General features: G+C 44.5%; 1 protein-coding gene across 8 annotated transcripts in view; it reads left to right on the forward strand.

The window, feature by feature from the left end:
- Positions 1 to 666: 666 nt before the first annotated feature.
- Positions 667 to 23,121, forward strand: part of Cnot1 (CCR4-NOT transcription complex subunit 1) — an 80,089-nt gene continuing 57,634 nt past the window's right edge. For all 8 annotated transcript variants that reach the window (XM_052166922.1, XM_052166927.1, XM_052166925.1 and 5 more), the window contains exons 1-2: positions 667 to 764; positions 12,460 to 12,734. In XM_052166922.1, the coding sequence (XP_052022882.1) occupies positions 12,633 to 12,734 (102 nt within the window). In that variant the 5' untranslated portion in view covers positions 667 to 764; positions 12,460 to 12,632. The remainder of the gene's footprint in view (positions 765 to 12,459; positions 12,735 to 23,121) is intronic.

A 23,121-nucleotide genomic window follows, 5' to 3' on the forward strand; every position in this document is an offset into this window, starting at 1 on the left:
ACCCAGGATGCAAAGAACCTCAACTTTGCCCTGCGTCTGACGCTTTCTGATGGCTGGTGATCCTTGCTAAAGAGATCCGAGGCGTGGACAATGATTCCGCTGGGAACCTGCACAGCCTCTCGGACCGTGACATTTCCAAAGACGAAGGAAAGTAGACGAGGGCTGCATCACCCTGTCTCTAAGTTAGAGTAGTTTGTGCGAAGGATGGCAATGCATTAACGGGCTCCCTTCCGTATTTTTTGTTTCCCGGAGGCAATGACCAGCTAGTCCCCATAGGTCGAACTCCTCGAAGGCAGATGTCTACCAGTCCCAAATCGAAGTTCCCAACGTCTACCCATTGGCTCGCACCAGGGTGCGCAGGCGCCCGGGCTCGGACCCAGTCCCTTAGGGCTGATGAGCGGCAATTGGCCTGAGCCCGCAAAATAGGAGTCTGGATTGGTAGTTGCTAGCAGGAGCTTGGTTTCTTCCTCGACTTCTGCGAGTGATTAGTGTGTGATTGGTTTAAATCCGCGGGTACCTGTTGACGATTGGACGGCAGTTGCGGACAGCGTGCGGCCATTGGCTGGCGCTAGGGCCATCCCTCTACCAGCAGGCAGCGAATGGTGAAATGGGAACTGGGAGGGGAAAGGCCGCGACGTGAGCGCGCGACCTCGGGCGCCATTTTGTCGAGAAACAAGCGGAGTTAACCGAAGAGGGGGGTCGAGGAGAGCCGGAGACGAGGACCCAGGAGTTTCCTGTGTCCAGCGCTGCCGGAGCCGCCTGAGGTGAGGCGGGCTGGGGTTGGGGTTGGGGGTGGCCGAGGCTGGGAGTGTCAAGCTCGGGACGCGGGTCCGGGTGGGAGCGGTACCAGGGGTGGACCGGGGACCATTGGAAGCAGCCTTTCCCGGAGCGTCGGGACTCGGGCTGCCGAGGCGGAGACGTGGAGCCAGGCGGGAGGGGACGGAATCGGGCTGCTCGCGGCGCCTTTGCTCTCTGGAGACCGGAGACCGGTGCGCACGTTCCTGGATTCGGAGCGCCGGGCGCGGGTGAGCCCCGGAGCGGCTCGGCCTGGGGCCTGGAGGCTTCGAGGATGGCGGCGGAGGTGGCAGTTCGGATCCCAGGGCCTCGGCTCGCCGCGCGCGCAGGCTGCACCCTCCTCTGAGCGCACGAGCTCCTCAACTGCCCCTTTTCTCCCGGGCTCCCGGATGGGGGGGCGATGGGCACGGGCCGCCCGCGGCCTAGGTCCTCGGCGGGCGGGGGACGGGTTTGGAGTGGCTGCCGACCCGTAGCGCTTTCCGGGGACTCGCTCCCCTCCTTCGCCCCCAGCACGTTGTCAAGCCCCCCGCTTTCTGCTGGTTGGCGGTGGGAGGGGCGGGCGGGAGCGAGCACTTCCGTGTTACTTCTGCCACAGGTTTTTTGTTCCACTCGCGCGCCCCGGCGCTCGCACTTTTTTCTAACAAGTTGGTCCCCCTCTTTAAGTCACCTAGGTCCCTGTGCGGTCGGTAGTGTTGGTTCTGCCTGTCCACCCCACTGGCAGTCCCCGGCCGATGGCCACCAGTGAGCAGAATGCTTACAGGTCTTGAAGTTGGTGCAGGTCTTGGAGAGGTTTGAAGCCTAAGGCTAAACAAACACCTTTGGTCATGCCACCAGGTCTGGGAGTTCACCCACCTGTGCTTACAGACATTACTTGCAGGAGGAGGGCTTTTTAGGTTCTTTTAAAAAAGCGCTTTTCAGAGCGTTATGTGTACAATTAAATTTTATGAGAGGTAAACGTTCTTCCGAAGTCACCTCGACAAATACTACACTCCCACCTTCTGGGGACATTTAATCCAGGCAGGCCTTGTATCAGTGAGCTCTAGCCCCAGATGTCGAGTTTCTTTGGGGCCTTCCCCCCCCCCCCCCATTCAAAACCGAGTAACAGTGCTTGAGTATTCCTGTTTTGTTGCAGTTCCGATCCCTGATCCTTTGTGATTACAATGGAGATTTAAAAAAAAAAATCAGCTAAAAATTGAGTAAGCAAACTCCTTATTAGAGAGAATACCATCATTTCCGTCATTGCCTCTCACCTTGGAAAGTAAGTAGTAGGGTACATGCGTGAAAATGGTGGAGGTATAAGCGGGATCTGCTTTAAGTGATGCGTGAGGACATTACAGATGGTTGTCCATTGCAGGAAAATGGGCTGATAATAGCAAGCAGTGCCTTCACCTGAATGGTAGTATGTTAGTAAAGCTTCTTGTTGCAGGCAGAAGGGCTGATGTGGAAATTTGGTTCTTTTTCCCCTGGACCTGGCTGTTTGGTGGAAACAAGTCTAGAATCGAGGCACAAAAAGACCCCTGACCTTTAGTTGGGTGTGGTGACACTGGCTCTCTAATCCCAGCAGGACAGAACGGGGCATGAGGCTCATTGTGATTTCTTTACAGCCTAAACTACATATTACATCCTTGTCTCAACAAAAACAGTGGAAAAAAACAAAGGCTGGATAGGGGGATCCGAGTCACTGAGACCTAGAAGTAGCTTTTTTTTTTAAAACCCAAGATTAACATTTGTTGAATAACACACACACACACACACACACACACACACAGAGACAGTGAGTTTAGTATTCTTGTGCCACAGTCCATATGTGGAGGTCAAAGACTATCAGGAGTCAGTATTCTGACTCTTTAATTTCAAGGATGCATCTCAGGTCCTCATGCTTGCGAGGCAAATGCTTTTACCTTTTGAGCCATCTTGAGGCCCTTAATGACATGATCTTAGAAGTTGGCTTCATTTTGTGTGTGTGTGTGTGTGTGTGTGTGTGTGCCTTTATTTTATTACTTTTGTGTGTATTTTGTTCATATGAATGTGTACCATGTGCATGTCCGGTATCTGAAGAGTTCAGAAGAGGGCATTGGATCCCTTGGAACGGGGTCTAGGGGTGGTTTGGAACCTATACCACCTATATGGTGTGGGTCTTGGTAGCTTGTGACTTCTGCAAGAGCAGCAAGGGCTGAGACATCTCTTCAGCACTTTGTTTTGAGACAAGGTATTGCTCTTGTAGGTAGAGTAGCCTCAAGTTCAGAGCCCTCTTGGCTCGGTTTACTAAGTAACCCTGTTACAGTATAGCAATGTTGGATTATAGATACTCATAGACTCAGAACCATATAACCCAACCATGTTCTGTCTCTTTAAAACACATTTATTGTGAGTGGTTTTATGTTGGTATGGTGAGTACATGCTACAGTATTCATATCAAGGTTAGAGAACAACTTTCAAGAGTGGTTTCTCTTCTACTGTTTGTGTCCCAAGCATAGAATGCAGGTTGTCGGGCTGGGGTGGGGGGGTGGGGGCTGGGGGCTGGGCTGTGCCTCTACCTGCTGGTGGGCTGCACTTGTTCCCATTGGATGCTTTTTGAATTAACAAAAATAGTGTCTCCCCTTTAGAAATGGCATGTTTGCTGACACACTCACACACTGTATGTGTTGTTGGGGCTTGAACACAGGACCTTAACATGCTAGGCAAATGCTCTACCCCTGAGTTACATGCTTTGCCCTTTGTCCTCCTCTCCCACACCCCACCCCCACCCCACCCCCACCCCCCAAGGACTCATGAAGCATAGGCTGATCTTGCACCTGTCATCCTGCCTCCCAAATGCTGAATTTACAGGTGTGTGCCATCACTTCTGTTTGGGGTTTATTTATTACTTATTTGTTTTGTTTGTTTGTTTATGTAGAGGCAGAATTTCTCTGTGTAGCCCTGGCTGTCCTGGAACCGACAAAGTTTGTATACAAGGCAGTCCTCAAACTCAAGAGATCCTCCTGCTTCTTCTAAGCTCTGGGATTAAAGGTTTGCCACCACCTGGCATATTTTGGTATATTTTTAATAAAAGATATATGTGTATATAAATATGCCTTCTTGTCTTAACCACTAAATCCCAAGAACAAAAGTTTTCACTTATAAAGAATTAGCTGAAACTATGGGCCTAGTGACTCAGGCCTGTAACTCCAGCACTGAGGCTCAGGCAGGAGGATCAGGAGTTCAAGGCCAGCTTCAATTCATATAGTTATCATTGGTACAGGAGATCCTGTCTCAAGGGGAAAAAAAGATTTAGCTGAAACACTTCTTAAATGACACTGAATACATTTTCCTGTTTCAAAGTGAAATCCTAAAAAGGTTTTTGTTTTGTGGTTCTGGGCATTGTATCTGGGATCTGGCATATATTAGGGAGTCTTCTGCTAAACTACAGTCCTAGCTCCCAGTGCATATTATGTTAAGATTTCATTTTTAGGAAGCTCAACAATGCTTTTCTCTTGGTTTACAGTTTTATTACATAATGCAGGTTTGGAAGCCAGAACACAGCTTTGTAGGGGGTCAGTTCTCCTCTGGCGGGTCCTGAGAATTGAAATCAAGTTTCAGTCTTTTTGCATCGAGGCACCTCACTGTTTTGTTTTTGTCTTGAGGTGGGGTCTCACTATGTATTGCACTAGCAGTAGACCATATTGCCCTTGATCTCACAGTGACCCAGCTCTCAGGTTGGGATTAAGGGTGCTAGCCACCAGACTGGACTGACTCACTGTTCTAAAGCATGTTTCAAAGGCCAAAATGATCCTCACTGTGCCTGTGTTAATATTTACATGTTCGTAAGAATATAGCAAAGCAAATAAAAGTCATTCACTGAAAAGTGGTTTTTGAGAAGGTAGTAATTAATTAGTCTGAGATCCTGTGTTAGGGTTTCTGCAGGCAGCCTCTGGAAGGGTAGAGCAGTGTAGGCTTAAAGAAGTTCATTTCCGGGGCTTGGGTAAAGTTGGGAGCAGACAAAGTTGTCCATCGATATTCACATATTTGCTCTGCATGGGCTAGACATACATGCAACAATTAAATTTCAAGTCAAGGTAGGAGAACCCATAGTAAGATCCTATCTTGGAAAACCATATCCTTTTTTTTTTTGGTTTCTTGGATTTGTTCCCTCCCCACCCCCCCAGACAGGGTTTCTTTGTATAGCCCTGACTGTCCTGGAACTCACTCTGTAGACCAGGCTGGCCTCGAACTCAGAAATACACCTGCCACTGCCTCCTAGAGTGCTGGGATTACAATCGTGCGCCACCACTGCCCGGCGGAAAACCAGATTTTCATAATAAGATCTCTTACTATAGGATCTCCAAACTAAGAGCCTATTTTCTAATCAAAAGCAAAACATTTCAATCTTTCATGTGGGAAGCTCACCTTCTAGGATATGGCTTAATTTTGTTATACTTGTTAAATAAATTGTTGGTTGTGATGGTATGTCTGTAATCCATTCACTAAGGAGGCTGAGACAGTAATAATATCTTGATGTAAACCAACATGAAGGTGCAAAATGAGAGCCTATCTTAAACATAGAACTTTGTGTGTGAGGGGTGATGGTCACCTAATTACATGAGACGTTAGGTGATAGATGCTACTTTGAAGAACACTACAAAAACTGTTTAAATGCAGGCACGAATGGCCTTGGCATTAGTGTGGCTGTTAGGACAACCTCAAGGGCTGGTCTTCACTTCCCACTTAACAGACTGTTTTCTGCAGTATATGCCTGGCCAGCTGGCCCACGACTTCTGGGATTCTGTCTATCAGGGTTAGGATGGACACTACAGTTCTTGACTTTTACTGTGAGTTCTGGAGATTTGAATTCAAGTCCTTATATGCTGCTAGGAAGCACTTTTAGCCAGCTCACCATGTAAATTTTCATTGGAAATAGAGCCACCTTGTATAGCTCTGGCTAATTTGGAATTTGTGATGTGAACAGCCTGACCTCAGAGTTGGAATACTCTTCCCACATGCTGGGATGTGCCACCACACTGTCTTCCTTTTTGAAGACTTCCTTTATGAAGTGTTTTGCCTGCCTGTATATATATGTGCATGCCCATTAGAAGGGTTAGATCCCCTGGAGCTAGAGTTGTAGGTGAGCTGCTGAGTGTGGGTGTTGGGAAGTGAGTCTGAGTCCTGTTAGAGTAGAAGTGCTCTGACCAGTAACCCTGTGCCACCTCCACCCCCACCTCCAGCTGCAGTTTCAGTTTTTCTTCTCCCCTCTTCCTTCTCTTTGAAATAGAGTTGCTGTGATCTAGTCTCTGCTGGCCTACAGCTGGACCCTTACTGACTTAGGCAGCCTGGGCATAGGAGGGCAACTCTGCACTGCTTGGTTTCCCTCTGTCTTTTGGGGTGAGAGGATTAGGGACTTGTGTTTCTGGCTGACTTGAATTCCTTATGCAGACTAGGTGGGTGTCCCTTTGACTACCTCCCCGTCCTCCTCCCCTTTTCCCTCTTGCTCCATCCCTGCTCACTCCGCCCGTAGGTTTTTTTGTTTGTTTCTTATTACAGAGCCACCATGTGGTTGCTGGGATTTGAACTCTTGACCTTTGGAAGAGCAGTCAGTGCTTTTAACCACTGAGCCATCTCACTAGCCCTACTTTGCCTTTCGAGTGCTGTGATTAAAGGTGTGTTTCACTGTGCCTAGTTTGCTTCTAAAGTGTTAAGTCTTGATGGTGGGAGGGGCTGCAATAGAAGAATACCTACCCTCGGGCTTGTTTGGTTTTGTTTTTAACTTGTGTGTTTTAGGGAGTTAGCCATAGTCCTTTCAGAATTTACAGGATTACGTATGTATGTATGTATATCCCAGCCCCAGACAAGGTATCTTTTTTCTTTTTATTAAAAGATTTATGAGTACAATGTCATTCTCTTTAGACACACCAGAAGAGGGCATCAGATCCCATTACAAATTGCTGTGAGCCATCGGGTGTTTACTGGGAATTGAATCCAGGACCTCTGGAAGAGCAGTCAGAGTGCTCTTAACCACTGAGCCATCTCTCCAGTGGAGACAAAGTTTCTCTGTAATAACCTTGGCTGGAATTTGCCATGTAGACCAGGCTGGCCTTGAACTCAGAGATCTATTTGCCTCTCTGTTTAAGTTCTCGGATTAAAGGCCTGTGCAATACCATGTCCAGCTGTATACAGTTGCTTCTTAATGCTAGAAACCTTGGTGATCTTGAATAGGTTGAATTGCATTATCTTGCTCAGGGATCTACATTCACCCATAGTGAAGATATTTGCATGGTCTTTAACTACATCAAAAGTCAACAATGAAGTAATATTTTTTATTTTTATGGGTGTTTTGCCCATGTGGATGTCTGTGTACATGTGTGTCTGGTTCTCTTAAAGACCAGAAGGGGGCATCATATTCCTAAATCTGGAGTCTTGGTTTTTCGAGACAGGGTTTTTCTGTAGCCCTGGCTGTCCTGGAACTCACTACTCTGTAGACCAGGCTGGCCTTGAACTCAGAGATAAACTTGCCTCTGCTTCTCAAGTGCTGGACCAAAACTCGAGTCAATCATTTGAGAAGGTGCCACATGGGTGTTGTGAATAAAACCCAGGTTCTTTGGAAGAATAGCCATTGCTCTTAACCACTGTGCCATATCTCCAACCCCTTATCTGCTTGTTGAAGCAGGTGTACAAATGTGTTCTTGTGGCACTTCTTGAATTGTGGTCTTAGAGGTAGTTGAGGTAATCCTGGTGGATGATACTGGTTCTCTGCATATTTATTCATGCTGGTCACCACACTCATCAGGCTCGTCCCTCAGATGGAGACTTAGCAGTGAGAGGGTATCTTGAAGTGTAGACCAGTATTTTTATTGTACTAAGGGAGCCATTTTATTCCAGGAGAGTCCTCTTGTTTTGAAAGCACATGGGCTGTTTTTGATTAGCACTTGTTCTGAACATCTGCTTTCTTAGCAGCCTGAGAAAAGTATGGCATCCCAGGTCCAGATTTCCTTCCCAGGGGGTTGGTGGGAGGGGGAGAGAGACATACAGATAGTCTTTGTATATGAGTGTGCTTGAAGGTAATGTAGGTCAGGGAGAACTGTGGGTGTCAGTGTTTTCCTTTCACTTTGACCCAGGGTACTTTGTTCACTGCTACGATGTGCTGGGCTAGCTGGGCTGGGTGCGTCGGGATTTCCCACCTCTCCCTACCATCTTGCTGTACCAGCGTTGGGATTGCAGACACCTGCGACCAGCTTTCTGTGGGCTCAGGGGAGTTCAACTCAGGTCCTAATGCTCATGCAGCATGTGCTTTACCTGTGTAGTCATTGCCTAGACCTGATTTGTAAAGAGTGTGTGAGTGTGAGACAGACAGACAGACACACACACACCCTCACAGAGGACTGACTTGATTGTAGAGGCCGGGGTGTTAGATCCCCTGTATCTGGAGGTACAGGTGGCTGTGAGCTGACATGGGACCTGAATTTGGATTCTGAGAGAGGCAAGTGCTTTCAGCCATTGAGCCGTCATTTCTAAGCTCAAGAATAGAACTTTTTTCTTTAAAGATTATTATTTTTTTTATTGTATAAGTACACTGTAGCTGTCTTCAGACCCACCAGGAAAGGGCATCTGATCTCATTACAGATGGTTGTGAGCTACCATGTGGTTGCTGGGATTTGAACTCAGGACCTTCAGGAGAGCAGTCAGCACTCTTTTTTTTTTTTTTTTTTTTTTTGGTTTTTTGGATTTGGTTTTTTCGAGACAGGGTTTCTCTGTATAGTCCTGTATAGTCCTGGCTCTCCTGGAACTCACTCTGTAGACCAGGCTGGCCTCGAACTCAGAAATCCTGCCTCTGCCTCCCAGAGTGCTGGGATTACAGGCGTGCGCCACCTCCGCCCGGCTCAGTCAGTGCTTTTAACCACTGAGCCATCTCACTAGCCCCCAAGAGTAGAATTTTTAAACATTCAAATGTTTTATTATATTTTATTGGGGGAGGCGCTTTGCCAGGTCCAGTGTCCTTGTGGAGATGAGAGATAGCATGTGGGAACTGGTTCTCTTCACCATGTGGCTCCCAGATATCCAACTTAGGTCTTCATGCTTTGTGGCAAGTACTTACTAAGCCATCTTACAGGCTCAAGAACACATAATTAAAGAAAACGCATGTGTCATGGCATACATAGTGCACCTCAGAGGGCTGCCTAAGAGGGGCTGTTGTCTCATCGCACTGGCAGTACTTTTGCTGCGGAGGCATCCAATCTGACTAGGACACATTTCTGAAGCTGAATATGATGTTAGAGGACTGTAATCCCATCTACTTGAGAGACTGACTGAGCTGTGTGTGGATTACACTTTGGAGATGAACCTGGGATATGTGAATTGAAGACCAATGCTAGATATACTGTCTCAAAAGGCCAACATTTTTGGATGTATATGGTTTATATGTAACCCTAACCCTAACCCTACACATTTGTGTAATCGTGCTTTTTAGGTAGGCTAGCAGAGGTACAGATGCAGTGCATTTATTGTTTTGCCTGGGGTATTTCTGAGAATATTCCCCCTTTTCAAGCAGATATACATCATAATTACTTGAAATTTATTTTATTTTTTGAGACGTTTTTTCTGTGTAACCCTGGCTGTTCTGGAATTCACTTTGTAGACCAGGCTGGCCTTGAACTCAGAAATCCGCCTGCCTATGCCTCTTCAAGGGCTGGGATTACAGGCCTTCGCCACCACTGCCGGGCTAAAATTGTTAAATATTAAAGTTACATGTAATTGCATATCAGTGTAGATATGTGCATGTGAATGCTGGTCCCTGTAGAGCCAGAAGAGTTTTATTCCTGTGGATCTAGACTTTTAGTAGGTCATATGTGGATTCTGAGAACAGAGCTCTGATCCTTTAGAAGAGCAGTATGGGCTTCTAACTTCTGAGCCCTCTCAGCCCCAAGCGAGGTTTTAGTTTATCTCTGATCAAAATTAATTGGCACTAATTTATTTAAATATACTGACCTAGTTTATTGGTTTTTTGTTTGTTTGTTTTTGATTTGGTTTTTTTTAGAGACAGGGTTTCTCTGTGTAGCCCTGACTGTCCTGAAACTCACTCTGTAGATCAGGCTGGCCTTGAACTCAAATCCACCTGCCTCTGCCTCCCAGAGTGCTGGGATTACAGGGGTGTGCTACCATACCCAGCTGACTAATTTCTACCTTCCAACACACACATACACACACACACTTTTTTTTCCCTTTCAGAGAAAGGGTCTCGCTCTCTAGCCCTGTCTGGCTTGGATCTGGTTTTGTAGAATGTGGGTTCTAGCTCACAGAACTCCCATCATCTGCTCCTGCCTCTGCAGTGCTGGCGTTAAGGTGTGTGTCACCACATCTGGACACAGTGCTTAGTATATTACAAACTGATAAACAGTTCTACTTTCTCTACACCAGCTCTAAACCTAAGCACCCTCCCCCTCCTCTCCTCCCCCCAATTGCCCCCCCCCCCCCAGCCTCTTAGTAGCCTGGAATACAGATATGTAACATCACATTTTACCTCATGACTTCTTGATAAAGTTTTTATTTTTTTTTTTAAATTACTATATTTTAAGAGTGTGAGTGTTCTGTGTGTACCATATTATGCCTGGTACTCACTGATGGTTATGAACCACCATGTGAGTGCTGGGAATTAGACCCAGGTCCTCTGTAAGAGCAGCAACTGGTTTTTAACCTCTGAGTCATCTCTCTAGGCCCTTGGCCTTTTGGTTTATTAGGATTACTCTTGGAACTCTGTCTTCAGTTATGTATCTTTTGGTTTGTTTTTTGTATTTTGAGATAGTCTTCTATATAGTCATCCCACCTTTTAGAACTGTGTAGATCAAATTAGCCTTGAACTCAGATCCTCCTGCCTCTTTCCTGAGAGCTGGGATTGAAGGTGTATACCATAACACTCAGCCCTTGTGATAGATACATCATGTTACCAGTAACCGTATTGATACATGAAGGTGTATAAAGACAGCTCTTGAATGGGCCTCAGAGACAAAATGTTTTCACACTTTGACTACATTGTTTTTTTTTTTTTTTAGCAGATGTACTTTGTTTGTATGAATGTTTTCCCAGCAAGTATGTATCTTTTCCGTGTGTGCTAGGTGCCCTCAGATTAGAAGAGGATGTTGAATCCTCTGGAACTGGAGTTAGTGGGTGGTCCTGAGCCAGCACTATTTGGGTGCTGGGAATAATTTTAAGTGTCCTTAAGAACTGCTCTTAAAACTGCCGAGACAGTTCTACAGTCATTTGTCTGCCTTTTAAAAAAAACCCTCATCTTTCAGTGGGTCATGGTGATGCACACCTGTAATTTTTGTTGCCCTCCAGATTGAAGCAGGGCACACCAGAAGAGGGCTTCAGATCCCCTTACAGATGGTTGTGAGTCACCATGTAGTTGCTAGGAATTGAACTCAGGACCTTTGGAAGATCGGTCAGTGCTCTTAAACGCTGAGCCACTTCTCCAGCCCCAAATTCAACCTTCTTAAATGCTGCAACCCTTTAATATAGTTCCTCATGTTGTCGTGACTCTCAACCATAAAGTTTTTGTTACTACTTCATAACTCTTATTTTGGTACTATTATTAATAGTAATGTAAATATTTTTGAAGATAGGGATTTGCCAAAGGGGTCATGATCCACTGCTCTAGAATATTGATATTACAGAAGTGTGGCATCACGTCAAATTGTCAGTGTCCTACCATTTTGCCCATACAGCATGGTCAAATTAAGAAGCAAAAGAGAATGGTATGACTGTGGCATGGGTTAGTGTGGTTGCTTCCTATAGATAGTTATTTCTTTTTTTTTTTTTTTTTTCCTTCTTTTTTTTGGTTTTTCGAGACAGGGTTTCTCTGTGTAGTCCTGGCTGTCCTGGAACTCATTCTGTAGACCAGGCTGACCTCCAATTCAGAAATCCGCCTGCCTCTGCCTCCCAAGCGCTGGCATTAAAGGTGTGCACCACCACCATCACCACCAGGCTCTCTTAAATTATTCTTTGATTTTTTTCTTTTGGGTCCCCCACCCCCACCCCACCCCACCCCCCAGGGTTTCTCTGCATAGCCCTGGCTGTCCTGGAACTCACTCTGTAGACCAGGCTGGCCTCGAACTCAGAAATCCACCTGCCTCTGCCTCCCAGAGTGTTGGGATTACAGGCATGCGCCACCACCGCCCGGGCTCTTAAATTGTTCTTATTAGCACTTTCAACTTTGGTTTCTGGAGTTCTTGCTTGCTTTCATTTGGCCATTTAAATTCCTACAAGATGTAACCTGAAATACAACTTTAAGATTCTACAGATGTGTGGGAGTCAAGTGAGTCAGTGGGGTCTTGGGAACTAGTGTATCCTGTGGGAAGGCACTAAGGCAAGGTGAGTTTGCTTACAACCTAACTGTACACCTGTTCCCAACCTGAGGCTGAGTGAGAAGCAGTCTCACACAGTTCTAACAGTGTACACCTGTTGTTTCTGAAGTTGTTAGTGAAATTGATTATTTTATGTTTATATACTATCTCAAAAGTTGCAGATGGTTTTATTAATTTAAACTCTTGGAAGATTAGTCTTTGAATTTAGAGCATGCCATTTTTATCCTACTGGTTGAGAAATCATAATTTTTAAAGTGTCCATAATAACATTTTAAATGAGATGAAAGTTTTTTAACCTTCCCCCACAACTGAATTCTGGAATTTTGTTTTTAAACAGGTGCCATGTTTCAGAACAGAGTAAGACACTTGGTAAAGAAGAACTGAAGACATTTACAGAGAACAGAGATAGCCTGATTACAAAGAACGCAGTAACCTGCCTCTGAGGTGACTAAAGGGGAATAATGGTGATTTTGCGCCGGGCTCGGCCGCCTGCTTCCGCCCCAACCAGCAATGAATCTTGACTCGCTCTCGCTGGCCTTGTCTCAAATCAGCTACCTGGTGGACAATTTAACCAAGAAAAACTACCGAGCCAGCCAGCAGGAAATACAGCATGTAAGTACTCAATTCACAGTGTAAGCAGCAATGGGAAAAATAGCCAGTTGATAACAAGTGGGCAGTTTATGTTGCTAGGTTGTGTGGCAGGTCATAACCTGGTCTTCTTTATGGTATTGTTGCTTTAGGACTGTACATAAAAGACCTTATACCAGTCTGTGGGTATATTCACAGCTTTTTATTTTATTATTGAACAAATATGAAGCCAGATATAGTCACACATGTATTTAATTCTAGCACTTGGAAGACAGGCAGATGAATCTCAGCATTTGATGCCAGTCTGGTCTGAGTACTGAATTCTTGGCCAGCCACCCAAGTCTCAAGAAAGAAACTTTGATGACAAACATAAATAATAAAAAGATGGGCTGGAGAGATGGCTCAGTGGATCTGACAGCCTCTTCTGGTGTGTCTGAAGTACATATAAATAAATCTTTGGGCCCGAGCAAGCAGATGTCCTGAGTTCAGTTCCCACATGATGGCTCACAACCATCTGTACAGCTACAGTGCGTACTTATATACATAAAATAAATAAATTAAAAAAATAACAAAAAGCCCAATAAAGAAACATGATCTCACTGGGTTTGGTCTAGTTCTACCTTTTCCTCTTCAGTATTAAGAGGGAAGGGCTCAGTGCTTGTTGTGTTTAAGCGTGAAGATGAACATAGGGGCCCTTAAGCCCACAAGAAAGCTGGGAAAGTGTGGCAGCCTGGCAGAGACAAGCCACTGAGATAAGATTCTCAGTACTGGAGTGGTTTGCTTAGCATGAGTTCAGTAAGTTATCTGGGTGCTTTTAGCCATCCTGGGTATGAAGCTTTGATTCACAAGTAATGATGCTGAACATTTTTGCACCACTATCAATTTTTGCATCTTTGGAGAAGTCTAGGAAATTGTCCATTTCCTCCAGATTTTCCAGTTGTGTTGAGTATGGGCTTTTTTTTCCCCCTCTGGAGCCAAGGAGATGGCTTTGTAGTTAGGAGCACCTGCTGCGAGCACCTGCTACGCTTTCAGAGACCTGGAGTTTGGTTTCTAGCACGTACATTGGGTGACTTACAACTCCCTTAACTCCAGTTCCAGGGTATCTGATGTCTAAAAATAACTTGTTAATTTTATGAGTGTTTGCTTGCATGTACGTCTGTGTGCCATACGTCTGAGTGCCTGAGTGCATGTGGAGGTTAGAAGGCATCAGGTCCCCTGGAGTGACTGATGGTTGTGCACGCCCATGTGGGCGCTAGGAATTGAAAGCCCCTTCATACAGTTCTGTTCTTTTCTCTTCTCTTTTCTTCTCTTCTCTTCTCTTCTCTTCTCTTCTCTTCGCTTCGCTTTTCTCTTCTCTTTTCTTCTTCTTCTTCTCCTTTCCTTTCCTTTTTCCTTTCCTTTTTCCTTTCCTTTTTCCTTTCCTTTTTCTTTTCCTTTTTCCTTTCCTTTTTCCTTTCCCTTTCCCTTTCCCTTTTCCTTTCCCTTTTCCTTTCCCTTTTCCTTTCCCTTTTCCTTTTCCTTTTTCCTTTCCCTTTTCCTTTCCCTTTTCCTTTCCTTTTTCCTTTCCTTTTCTTGTTTCGTTTTCTCGTTTAGTTTTTTTTGGTTTTTTGGATTTGTTTTTTTTTTTTTTCGAGACAGGATTTCTCTGTATAGCCCTGGCTGTCCTGGAACTCACTCTGTAGACCAGGCTGGCCTTGAACTCAGAAATCCACCTGCCTCTTCCTCCCAGAGTGCTGGGATTACATTCTCTTGCCCCGCCCCTTCCCCTGGGTCTTTGAGACAGGGTTTCTCTGTATAGCCCTGGCTGTCCTGGAACTCACTCTGTAGACCAGACTGGCCTCAAACTCAGAAATCCCGCTTTTTTTAAAAAAAAGATTTCTTTTTTTTTTTTTTTTTAAGTAGTTTTTACTTTTAAGATTTACTGATTTATTTATGAGTACCTGGCTTTGGGGGGGGGGGGAGGATTACTATATCTATGACTAGCCTGGAACTCAACTGAAACAAGGCTTCAAACTTAGAGATGCCTGCCACATGCTGGAATCAAAGGTGTGTTTTCCAAACAAGAAATAAGCAAGGTCTTTCTCTGTGTGCGTGTTGAGTGTGTGATGTGATATGTCTGTAGGCCAGAAGAAAACGTTGGGTGCTTTCCTCACCGTTTCCTACTTTGTATGAAAAGCTCTGTGTCTCTGACTCCCCAGGACTGGGATTATAGGCATGACCACGGCAACTCTTATAAAGGACATAAGGGCTGGCTAACAGGTTCAGAGGTTGAGTCCATTATCATCAAGGGGAGAATGTGGCGACATCCAGGCAGGCATGGTGCAAGAGAAACTGAGAATTCAACTTCTTCATTTGAAGGTTACTAGCAGAATCCTGGCTTCCAGGCAGTTAGGATGATGGTCTTAACATCCACCGTGACACCAACACCACACTTTCTAATAGCATATACAAACCATCACATTCCACTCCCTAGCTCCCATAGGCTTGTTCAAACATATGAGTCTATGGGGGCCATACCTAAACACAGCATAAAGCAAAATATATTTAGTCCCCATAGTTGGCTGGGCGGTGCTAGCGCACGCCTTTAATCCCAGCACTTGGGAGGCAGAGGCAGGCAGATTTCTGAGTTTGAGGCCAACCTGGTCTACAGAGTGAGTTCCAGGATAGCCAGGGCTATACAGAGAAACCCTCTCTTGAAAAATAACAAAACAAAAACCATTAGCTATGGGGTGGAGAGATGGCTCAGCGGTTAAGAACATTGACTGCTCTTCCGAAGGTCTTGAGTTCAAATCCCAGCAACCACATGGTGCCTCACAGCTATTCACAATGAGATCTGACACCCTCTTCTGAAGTGTCTGAAGACAGCTACAGTGTACTTGCATGTAACAAATCCTTTAAAAAAAAATGTCCCCATAGTCTATAGCAGTCTGAGCAATGTTAAAAGTTCAAAGTTTCTCTGAGAGTCATCCAATCACTTAACTGTAAGCCACAAGGTAAGACAGGAAACCAGCTGGGTAAACTCCAAACTGCATTTCCACAGCTGATGTCAAAGCAGTCTTCAGATCTCCCAACTCCTTTTTCATCCTTCTAACAAACTCCTGTCTCCTGGGCCGTTTCCATTCCTTGTTAGCCGCTTTCCTCAGTAGATAGACCACTGTTCTAGCATCTTGAGCATCTTGGAGACTTTCCAAGGTAACCTGAATGTTACAGCTTCTTTTTTTTATTTTTTTAAGATTTATTTCTTTATTTCTTTTTTTAAACAGTTTTTAAGATTTATTGATTTATTTATGAGTACACTTTAGCTGTGTAGAAGGTTGAGAGTCATCATGTGGTTGCTGGAATTAAGCTCTGGCCCCACTTGTACACTGTAGCTGACTTCTGGAATAGCAGCAGTCAGTGCTCTTAACCTCTGAGCCTTTTCTACAGCCAAGGATGATGGTCTTAAAGCTGACACCCACAGTGACACACCTACTGCAACATGGTCACACCTCTTAATAGTGCTACTCCCTGGGCGAAGCATATACAAACCCATCACACCCTGGCTTTTAAGGCATTGGAATTCAGACCCCCATGCTTGAGTGATCTTCTCAGGTCTTAAGGGTGGTAAACTTCTGTCACAGTTTCTTAAGTGCTAGAGTTCTTAGTGTACCAGCATATTCTTGCTTAATAAAATGTGGTAGTATAGTGTGGCAGAAAGGGAGCCCCTTAGCCGGTCCATGCAGTAGACCTAAGACAAAGGTTTATTGGTGGGATGAAAAGGGGTAGAGAAAGGCTGGTACGAAAAAGAACAGAAAGAGGAGAGAGGAGGGGAGAAAGGGGGGCAAAGGAGAGAGATAAGGATTGGTTATCTCTCCAAGTGGGGCCAATTGGTTATATGCTTTGCTCCAGGATCATACCTGTTGATTGATAACTGTTGGGCAGAGCCTAGAAGAATTGCTAATGTTCCTCCATTTTGGTTTAATTAAAAATGAGGAACTAGGAAGAGGTGATGATGGGGCAGAAGTTGGGTTGCCACGCTCCTTAACTACTTCCTGCTGACTTTGCAGTTCTGGTTATTTTCTGGAAACCTAAGAGAGTTGTGGTGAGGATGCTGGTCAGTCCTGGCAGAGCTGGCCTCTCCCTTTTGTCTGGGGTCTGTGGAACCATGTGTGTCTAGGAAGATGCAGGCCCACTAGAAGCGTGGTGGCAGACTGGAACAGCTGTGGGCTGCTTTTCTGGGGCTGTCCTTGTATGGAGATTTTGAGTAAATGTCTAGACTTGGCAAGATGCTGAAACACATATACATATTAGAGTCAGAAAATAAAAGTTAAGTAGGTTCAGAAGAAAACTAGGTGTATGTTTGAAACTCTTAGGGCTATAGTCTTGGTGGTTTGTGGTGGGGAGATCCAAAACCAGGGAACAGGTAGGGGACTTAGGCTATTGGTCAGCACAGTTACTTATTCAGATGGAGTCCATTTGATTCATGAGAGGTAGACCCTGAGTAAGTTTCCTGAGGCTTACAGGACTTTTAAGTTTACAAAAGAGAGAATTTTGTTAACATGTTAGCATGATGTTAGCATGAACATTCTTTAAGGTGAGCTCAGGGAAGACAAAACCCTTTCTTGGAACAGAAGTGTTGTTAGAGAGGCTTTTCCCTCTATCCAGAAGGCTGAATCATATATTTAGCATAATGAGAAACATCATTAAGATTATATTTAAGGGCTGGAGAGATGGCTCAGTAGTTAAGAGCACTGACTGCACTTCCCAAGGTCCTGAGTTCAATTCCCAGCAACCACATGGTGGCTCACAACCATCAATAATGAGATCTAACGCCCTCTTCTGGTGTGTCTGAAGACAGCAACAGTGTATTCATTGTCTATATACTCAACTGTATATAATGAATAAATAAGTCTTAAAAAAAAAATCTGGGCAGTGATGGTGCACACCTTTAATCCCAGCACTTGGGAGGCAGAGGCAGGAGGCCAGCCTGGTCTACAGAGTGAGTTCCAGGACAGCCAGGGCTACACAGTGAAACCCTGTCATATATATATTTAAAAGACAAAGGAAACTTGTAATCTTGAATTTGTGACTGATTTTTAATAATATAGATTCACATGAGAAACATCTTAAGTTTATAGTTAAAACCAAGAGAAAGTTGAATTTGTGGCTATGATAGATGATTATGTAGATTCAGCATGAGAAACACTTTTAAGGCTATAGTTAGAAGACAGTGAAAGAAAACTTAAAAAAATCTTGAACTTGTCTGGTAGTGGTGGTGCACACCTTCAATCCCAGCACTTGGGAGGCAGAGACAAGCAGATTTCTGAGTTAGAGGCCAGCCTGGTCTACAGAGTGAGTTCCAGGAAAGCCACGGTTACACAGAGAAACCCTGTCTCAAATACAAAACAAAACAAAACAAAAAATGTGTGATTATGAAATGGATTGTATAGTGGAATGTTTGATCAGAGTTAGGCTAATAATTTATCAGAACTCCATTGATAAATGTTAGAACTCTGAACTTTTGAATTCCTAATATAATGATGGTATAGTGAGGGAAAGAAATCTCAAGTATTTCTATCACCTTCATATCTTAGAATTACCAACCCCAAAAGTCCTTCCTAGGCCCTCATTTTTTTTTTTTTTTTAGATCCGCATAACTTGAGCTTTTACATCCTCAGAGTTTGTATAAAGGTTACATTTTTTCCTATTCAATTATCATGAGACACGGGTCGTTGATCATTAGGGAACAGTCATTGCCAACCCTGTTTTTTAGATATGGAAGTAGGAAAAGGTTACACCTGAAACTTTCATATCTTTTATCAAGACGCTTATGAGCAAAGCAAACCTGTATGTTCTTTTAATAAGAGATCTGTTTGTCTTAAAATGACTAATAAACAAACACATTAGTGGATTATGTTGGGGTAAGGAGCCAGTTTCCTGTTCTCTAGCTGGTCAAGCTATCTTTGAAAGCTAGCTTAGCTTTCAATGTAATCAGAAATGTAAGAAAGAAAAATTATAATCTAGATGCCATTAATTAAAATGACAGAGGTTAGTCTATAGTCCATTATCTAAACAGTTTTTCCAAAGCTTCTATGACAGGCTCTTTTCCTTGGAGGTGGAGCATGGGAGAGAGAACCTTACCTTGATTTAGTAATATGAGACATTCAACTCTTCAGGTGTCCTCTGTTCACAGTTTAAGCCCAAGCCCCGGCAGCGGGCACAGCATTGAGGCAGTGTCACCTAGTGGTTGCTATACCACAATCCAAGTAGAGTTTTTTTGTCATTGTGCCCATATCTTTTTGGAGACTTTAGGGTGGATCACTGTTAGGATTTGGGAGTCTTTGTCATAGATAGTTTAAACAGTGTCATTCATATTCAGCAGATTTCTGACAGGATTGAGAGGTAGTATCTTTTGAATTAGATAACCTGTGTCTGATGTTAGTTATCTGCTCTAGCTGTAACTAGCAGACATAAAACAGAAGGCCAAAACTTAATATTGTAATTAACTGCATTGGTTTTTAGCATGGCTTTAAATATATACCTGAATAAGAATATCACTTGTAAGGTTACTGATTATTAGCTTGCACTTAACTGTAGTAGTTTTCATGAGATTAGGATTGTTATAGTGGCTTTGAGACTGGAATGGATACCCATGAAATGAGAAATGGCTTACCTTTGTTTAGCTAAGTCATTTGACTCAAGGTATCCTGTCTTGTCTCCTGCGCTCCTTTTTAGGCAGCATCCTGTAGTGGTGTCCACATCTTTCTTCTGAGAGACCTCCTGGGAGAAGCAGTTAGAGGCCTTTGGGAATTCTGTCTTAAATTTAATAAACTTCTGACAAGATTGAGCGCAAGATAGGAGAGCAATAGTCAAGAGAGGATAGGGATGAGAATCTTAAGTAGCTTTGACAAGTTGCATAGGTAGAGGAAAGTATATTGCTTTATTAGTAAAGAGGCTAGGATCAGAATAAGAAAGCTGGCAGCAATGGATTAAATTGTGGTGACAGAAAATGTTTGTTTAGGCAGATTTAGGCCTGTTAATACCAACTGAGCACGCAGGCTATGGGAATGAACAATCTAAGAGGTAGTGGGAACATGGATAGGTGAGGCTTAGGTCCTTTATCATTTACCAGACTGTTAATTTTTAAAAAATATATGGTCGAAGACAAGTTACTGCCCATTGGGTGGGTGGGGAAAGTTGTTAAATATAATTTCACTGTCCTGAAAAAATTTTAGCAGCACGGTGCAGCCAGACTAAAGACCCAGGCTGTCTCGAGGGCCTCTAGGGGCTGCAACGGGCCTCATTCTGGAACGTTGGAAGAAGTGCCCACCCTGGACCAGGATTTCCAGCAGCTGTAAAAGCTATTGGGGGGGGGGTCTGGGTTGTTTCTGAGTTAGGGGACACCCAAGAGTTTAAATGTCCTAGTAGGAATGCTAGTCAGGAAGGCAGTCCTATGGACTCTTAGTTCAAAAGAGGCTGGCCAGGCTTCATTTGAAGGCTAAGGGTCCCTCTGGCCAACAGGAGAAAATTTTTACCCATTACTATAGTCAGTGTGTGTGCGAATTTGTAGTCTGGTAGGAGAAATGAGAACCTGACAGGAGGCGCACACACTGTAGGAGCAGACGCAACTGTTCTTCAAGGCACGGGAAACTGGAAGTCTGAGAAAAGTAAGCAGTGGCTCCGCCACACACACGTGGGAGATCCTTGCACCCCTGGGAATGCACCCAAGTCCCTGCTACTGGCCCACAGTAGGATTTAGCATCACAGGCAGCCATAGCTAGCACCAGCGGAGATATCTGTGCTGTGGCCCAGGACTCGAAGTGGGTATAGGGCGGAACTGTTTGTCAGTGGAGAACCTTGTAGCAGGGAAAGAGTCGTTCGTACTCAATAAGCTTTCACAGGTTCTCTTCTAGCCTTTCCCAGCTTCCCAAGTACCAGGATTGCTTATAGGCATTTTCATCACATCTGGCTGGCTTTATCTTTTTTTCTCAAGCCACAGCCCAATTTTGTTTCCACTTACTGCAAAACAAGGTGTGAGATGAGAGGTTGAAGGTCATGGAGATTGTAGGGGTGGAGGACATGGGTTGGGGAAGAAAAGGGAAAGTGATGGTGAAGATGGACCGGACCTTCTTCCAGTGTCCCCTGGGGTTCCCAGGTGCCCCAAGACAGAGCAGGCGAGGCTGCCTTCAGGATTTCGATTTGATGACAGCTAGTCCGACTATCTCCTAGCCACAGTGTCCCCAGAGTCCTGCTGCCAGCGATAAGAGCCCACCCTGCTGCCGACTTAATGGCCTTCCAGTGAGGCATTCCAGCTTCACCTGACTCGGTGTGTGTGTGTGTGTGTGTGAGTGAGTGAGTCTGCAGCAGTCATCACACTTATTGTGCTTTTCAGCATTCCAAAAGCTCGCTCACTCTGTCTGTCTGTCTGTCTGCCTATCTATCTTTACTTATATGGATATTTTATTTATATTTCTAATGTTTTCCCCTTCCAGGTCTCCCCTTTGTAAACCTCCTATCCTATCCCCACTCCCCTTGCCTCTATGAGGGTGCTTCCCCACCCATCCACTCCAGTATTCCCACCGTGGCATTCCCCTACATTGGGGCATTGAACCCCCTCAGGCCCAAGGGGGCCTCTCCTCTTCCTAATGTCCAGCAAGGCCATCCTCTGCCCCATATGCGGTCATCGCCATTCTTTGGTTGGTGGACCAGTCCCCGGGAGCTCTGGGGGGGGGGCACGGTCTGTCTGGCTTGTTGCTCCCCCCTCCCCTGGGGGGGGCTGTAAACTGTCTAGCTCCTTCAGTCCCTTCTCCAACTCCTCTATCAGGGACCCCTGTGCTTAGTCCAATGGTTGACTGTGAAGCTGCGACTCTTTAATATAGTTTCTCGTGTTGTGATGACCCCCCCAACCATTAAAATTATTTTGTTGCTACTTTATAACTGTAATTTTGCTACTGTTTCGAATCATACTGTAAATATTTTATATGTTTATATATATGTGACCCCAAAGGATCACGACCCACATAGGTTGAGAAAGAACCTTTGTCTATTTGCTCTTCCTTCCTTCCTTCCTTCCTTCCTTCCTTCCTTCCTTCCTTCCTTCCTTCCTTCCTTCCTTCCTTCCTTCCTTCCATTTTTCTAGACAGGGTTTCTCTGTGTAGCGCCAGCTGTCCTGGAACTCACTCTGTAGACCAGGCTGACCTACTGCCTCATTCTGTAGAAATCCGCCTGCCTCTGCCTGCCAAGTGCTATGATTAAAGGTGTCCTGCCACCACCACCCGGTTTGCCCTATTTCTTTTTTTCTTTTTCTTTTTCTTTTTCTTTCTTCTTTTTTTTTTTTTTTTTTTTTTTTTTGGTTGTTGTTGTTGTTTTGGATTTGTTCCTCTCCCCCCCTCCCCCAGACAGGGTTTCTCTGTGTAGCCCTGGCTGTCCTGGAACTCACTCTGTAGACCAGGCTGGCCTCAAACTCAGAATTTGGCCTGCCTCTGCCTCCCAGAGTGCTGGGATTACAGGCGTGCGCCAACACCGCCCGGTGCCCTATTTCTTTAAAGCAGATTTGACACTTAATTTCATCTGTTTGCACTAATGTAAACGTAACCTTAGTATCAGTGTACTCTCTTGCTCTTGCTGTTTTTGTTTTTTGGCTGTCTTGGAACTTACTCTAGACCAGGCTGGCCTTAAATGGAAGGTCTGCTTGCTTCTGCTTCTTGAATGCTGGGATTTATGGTGTATCCCAACAAAGGCTGGCTTTTAAAAAATTTTATAGTAACTTTTTTTGTCTTATGTTTTTAGATAACACCTCATTGTATAATCTTGAATGGCCTTGAACAAATTATTTTTCTGCCTTAGCTTCCAAGGAATATAAGTCATGAAATAAATTTATTTTTTCTAACTTCCTTCTTTCCTTTTTCCTTTCTTCCCTCCCTTCTGTCTCTCTCGTTCCCTTTCTCCCATCTTCCCTTTCTGTCATGGTAGGGATTGAATACAGGATACAGCTAATTTTTTTTTTTAATTAGAATAGTACGTGTTTTTTTAGTCTGTTCTTAAATTAATGGGATCAAGCAATCCTTTTTAGCATCTTAAATATCTGGGGATACAGAATTATGCAACTGTACTTGCCCGCTGTTTTAAAAGTGTGAAATTAAAAAAAAATTAAATTACATTTATTCAGCCAGTCAGTGTAATGGCTTATGCTTTTAATCCTACCACTCTAGCAGCGTGCACGCTTTTAATACTAGCATTGGAGGGGTGGCAGAGGCAGGCATATCTCTTGAGTTCCAGGCCATTTTGATCTAGAGTTCCAGGAGTGTCAGAGCTAGATAGTGAGACATTGTCTCAAAAAAACTTGAACTTACAGTTATTTATGCCATTTTTACATAGATTCTCTATAGGGGCGGGTTGTATGTGTCACAGTGTGACTATGGGAGTCAGATTG

Source organism: Apodemus sylvaticus, chromosome 21, assembly GCF_947179515.1.
Source record: "Apodemus sylvaticus chromosome 21, mApoSyl1.1, whole genome shotgun sequence".
NCBI classification, from domain to species: domain Eukaryota; kingdom Metazoa; phylum Chordata; class Mammalia; order Rodentia; family Muridae; genus Apodemus; species Apodemus sylvaticus.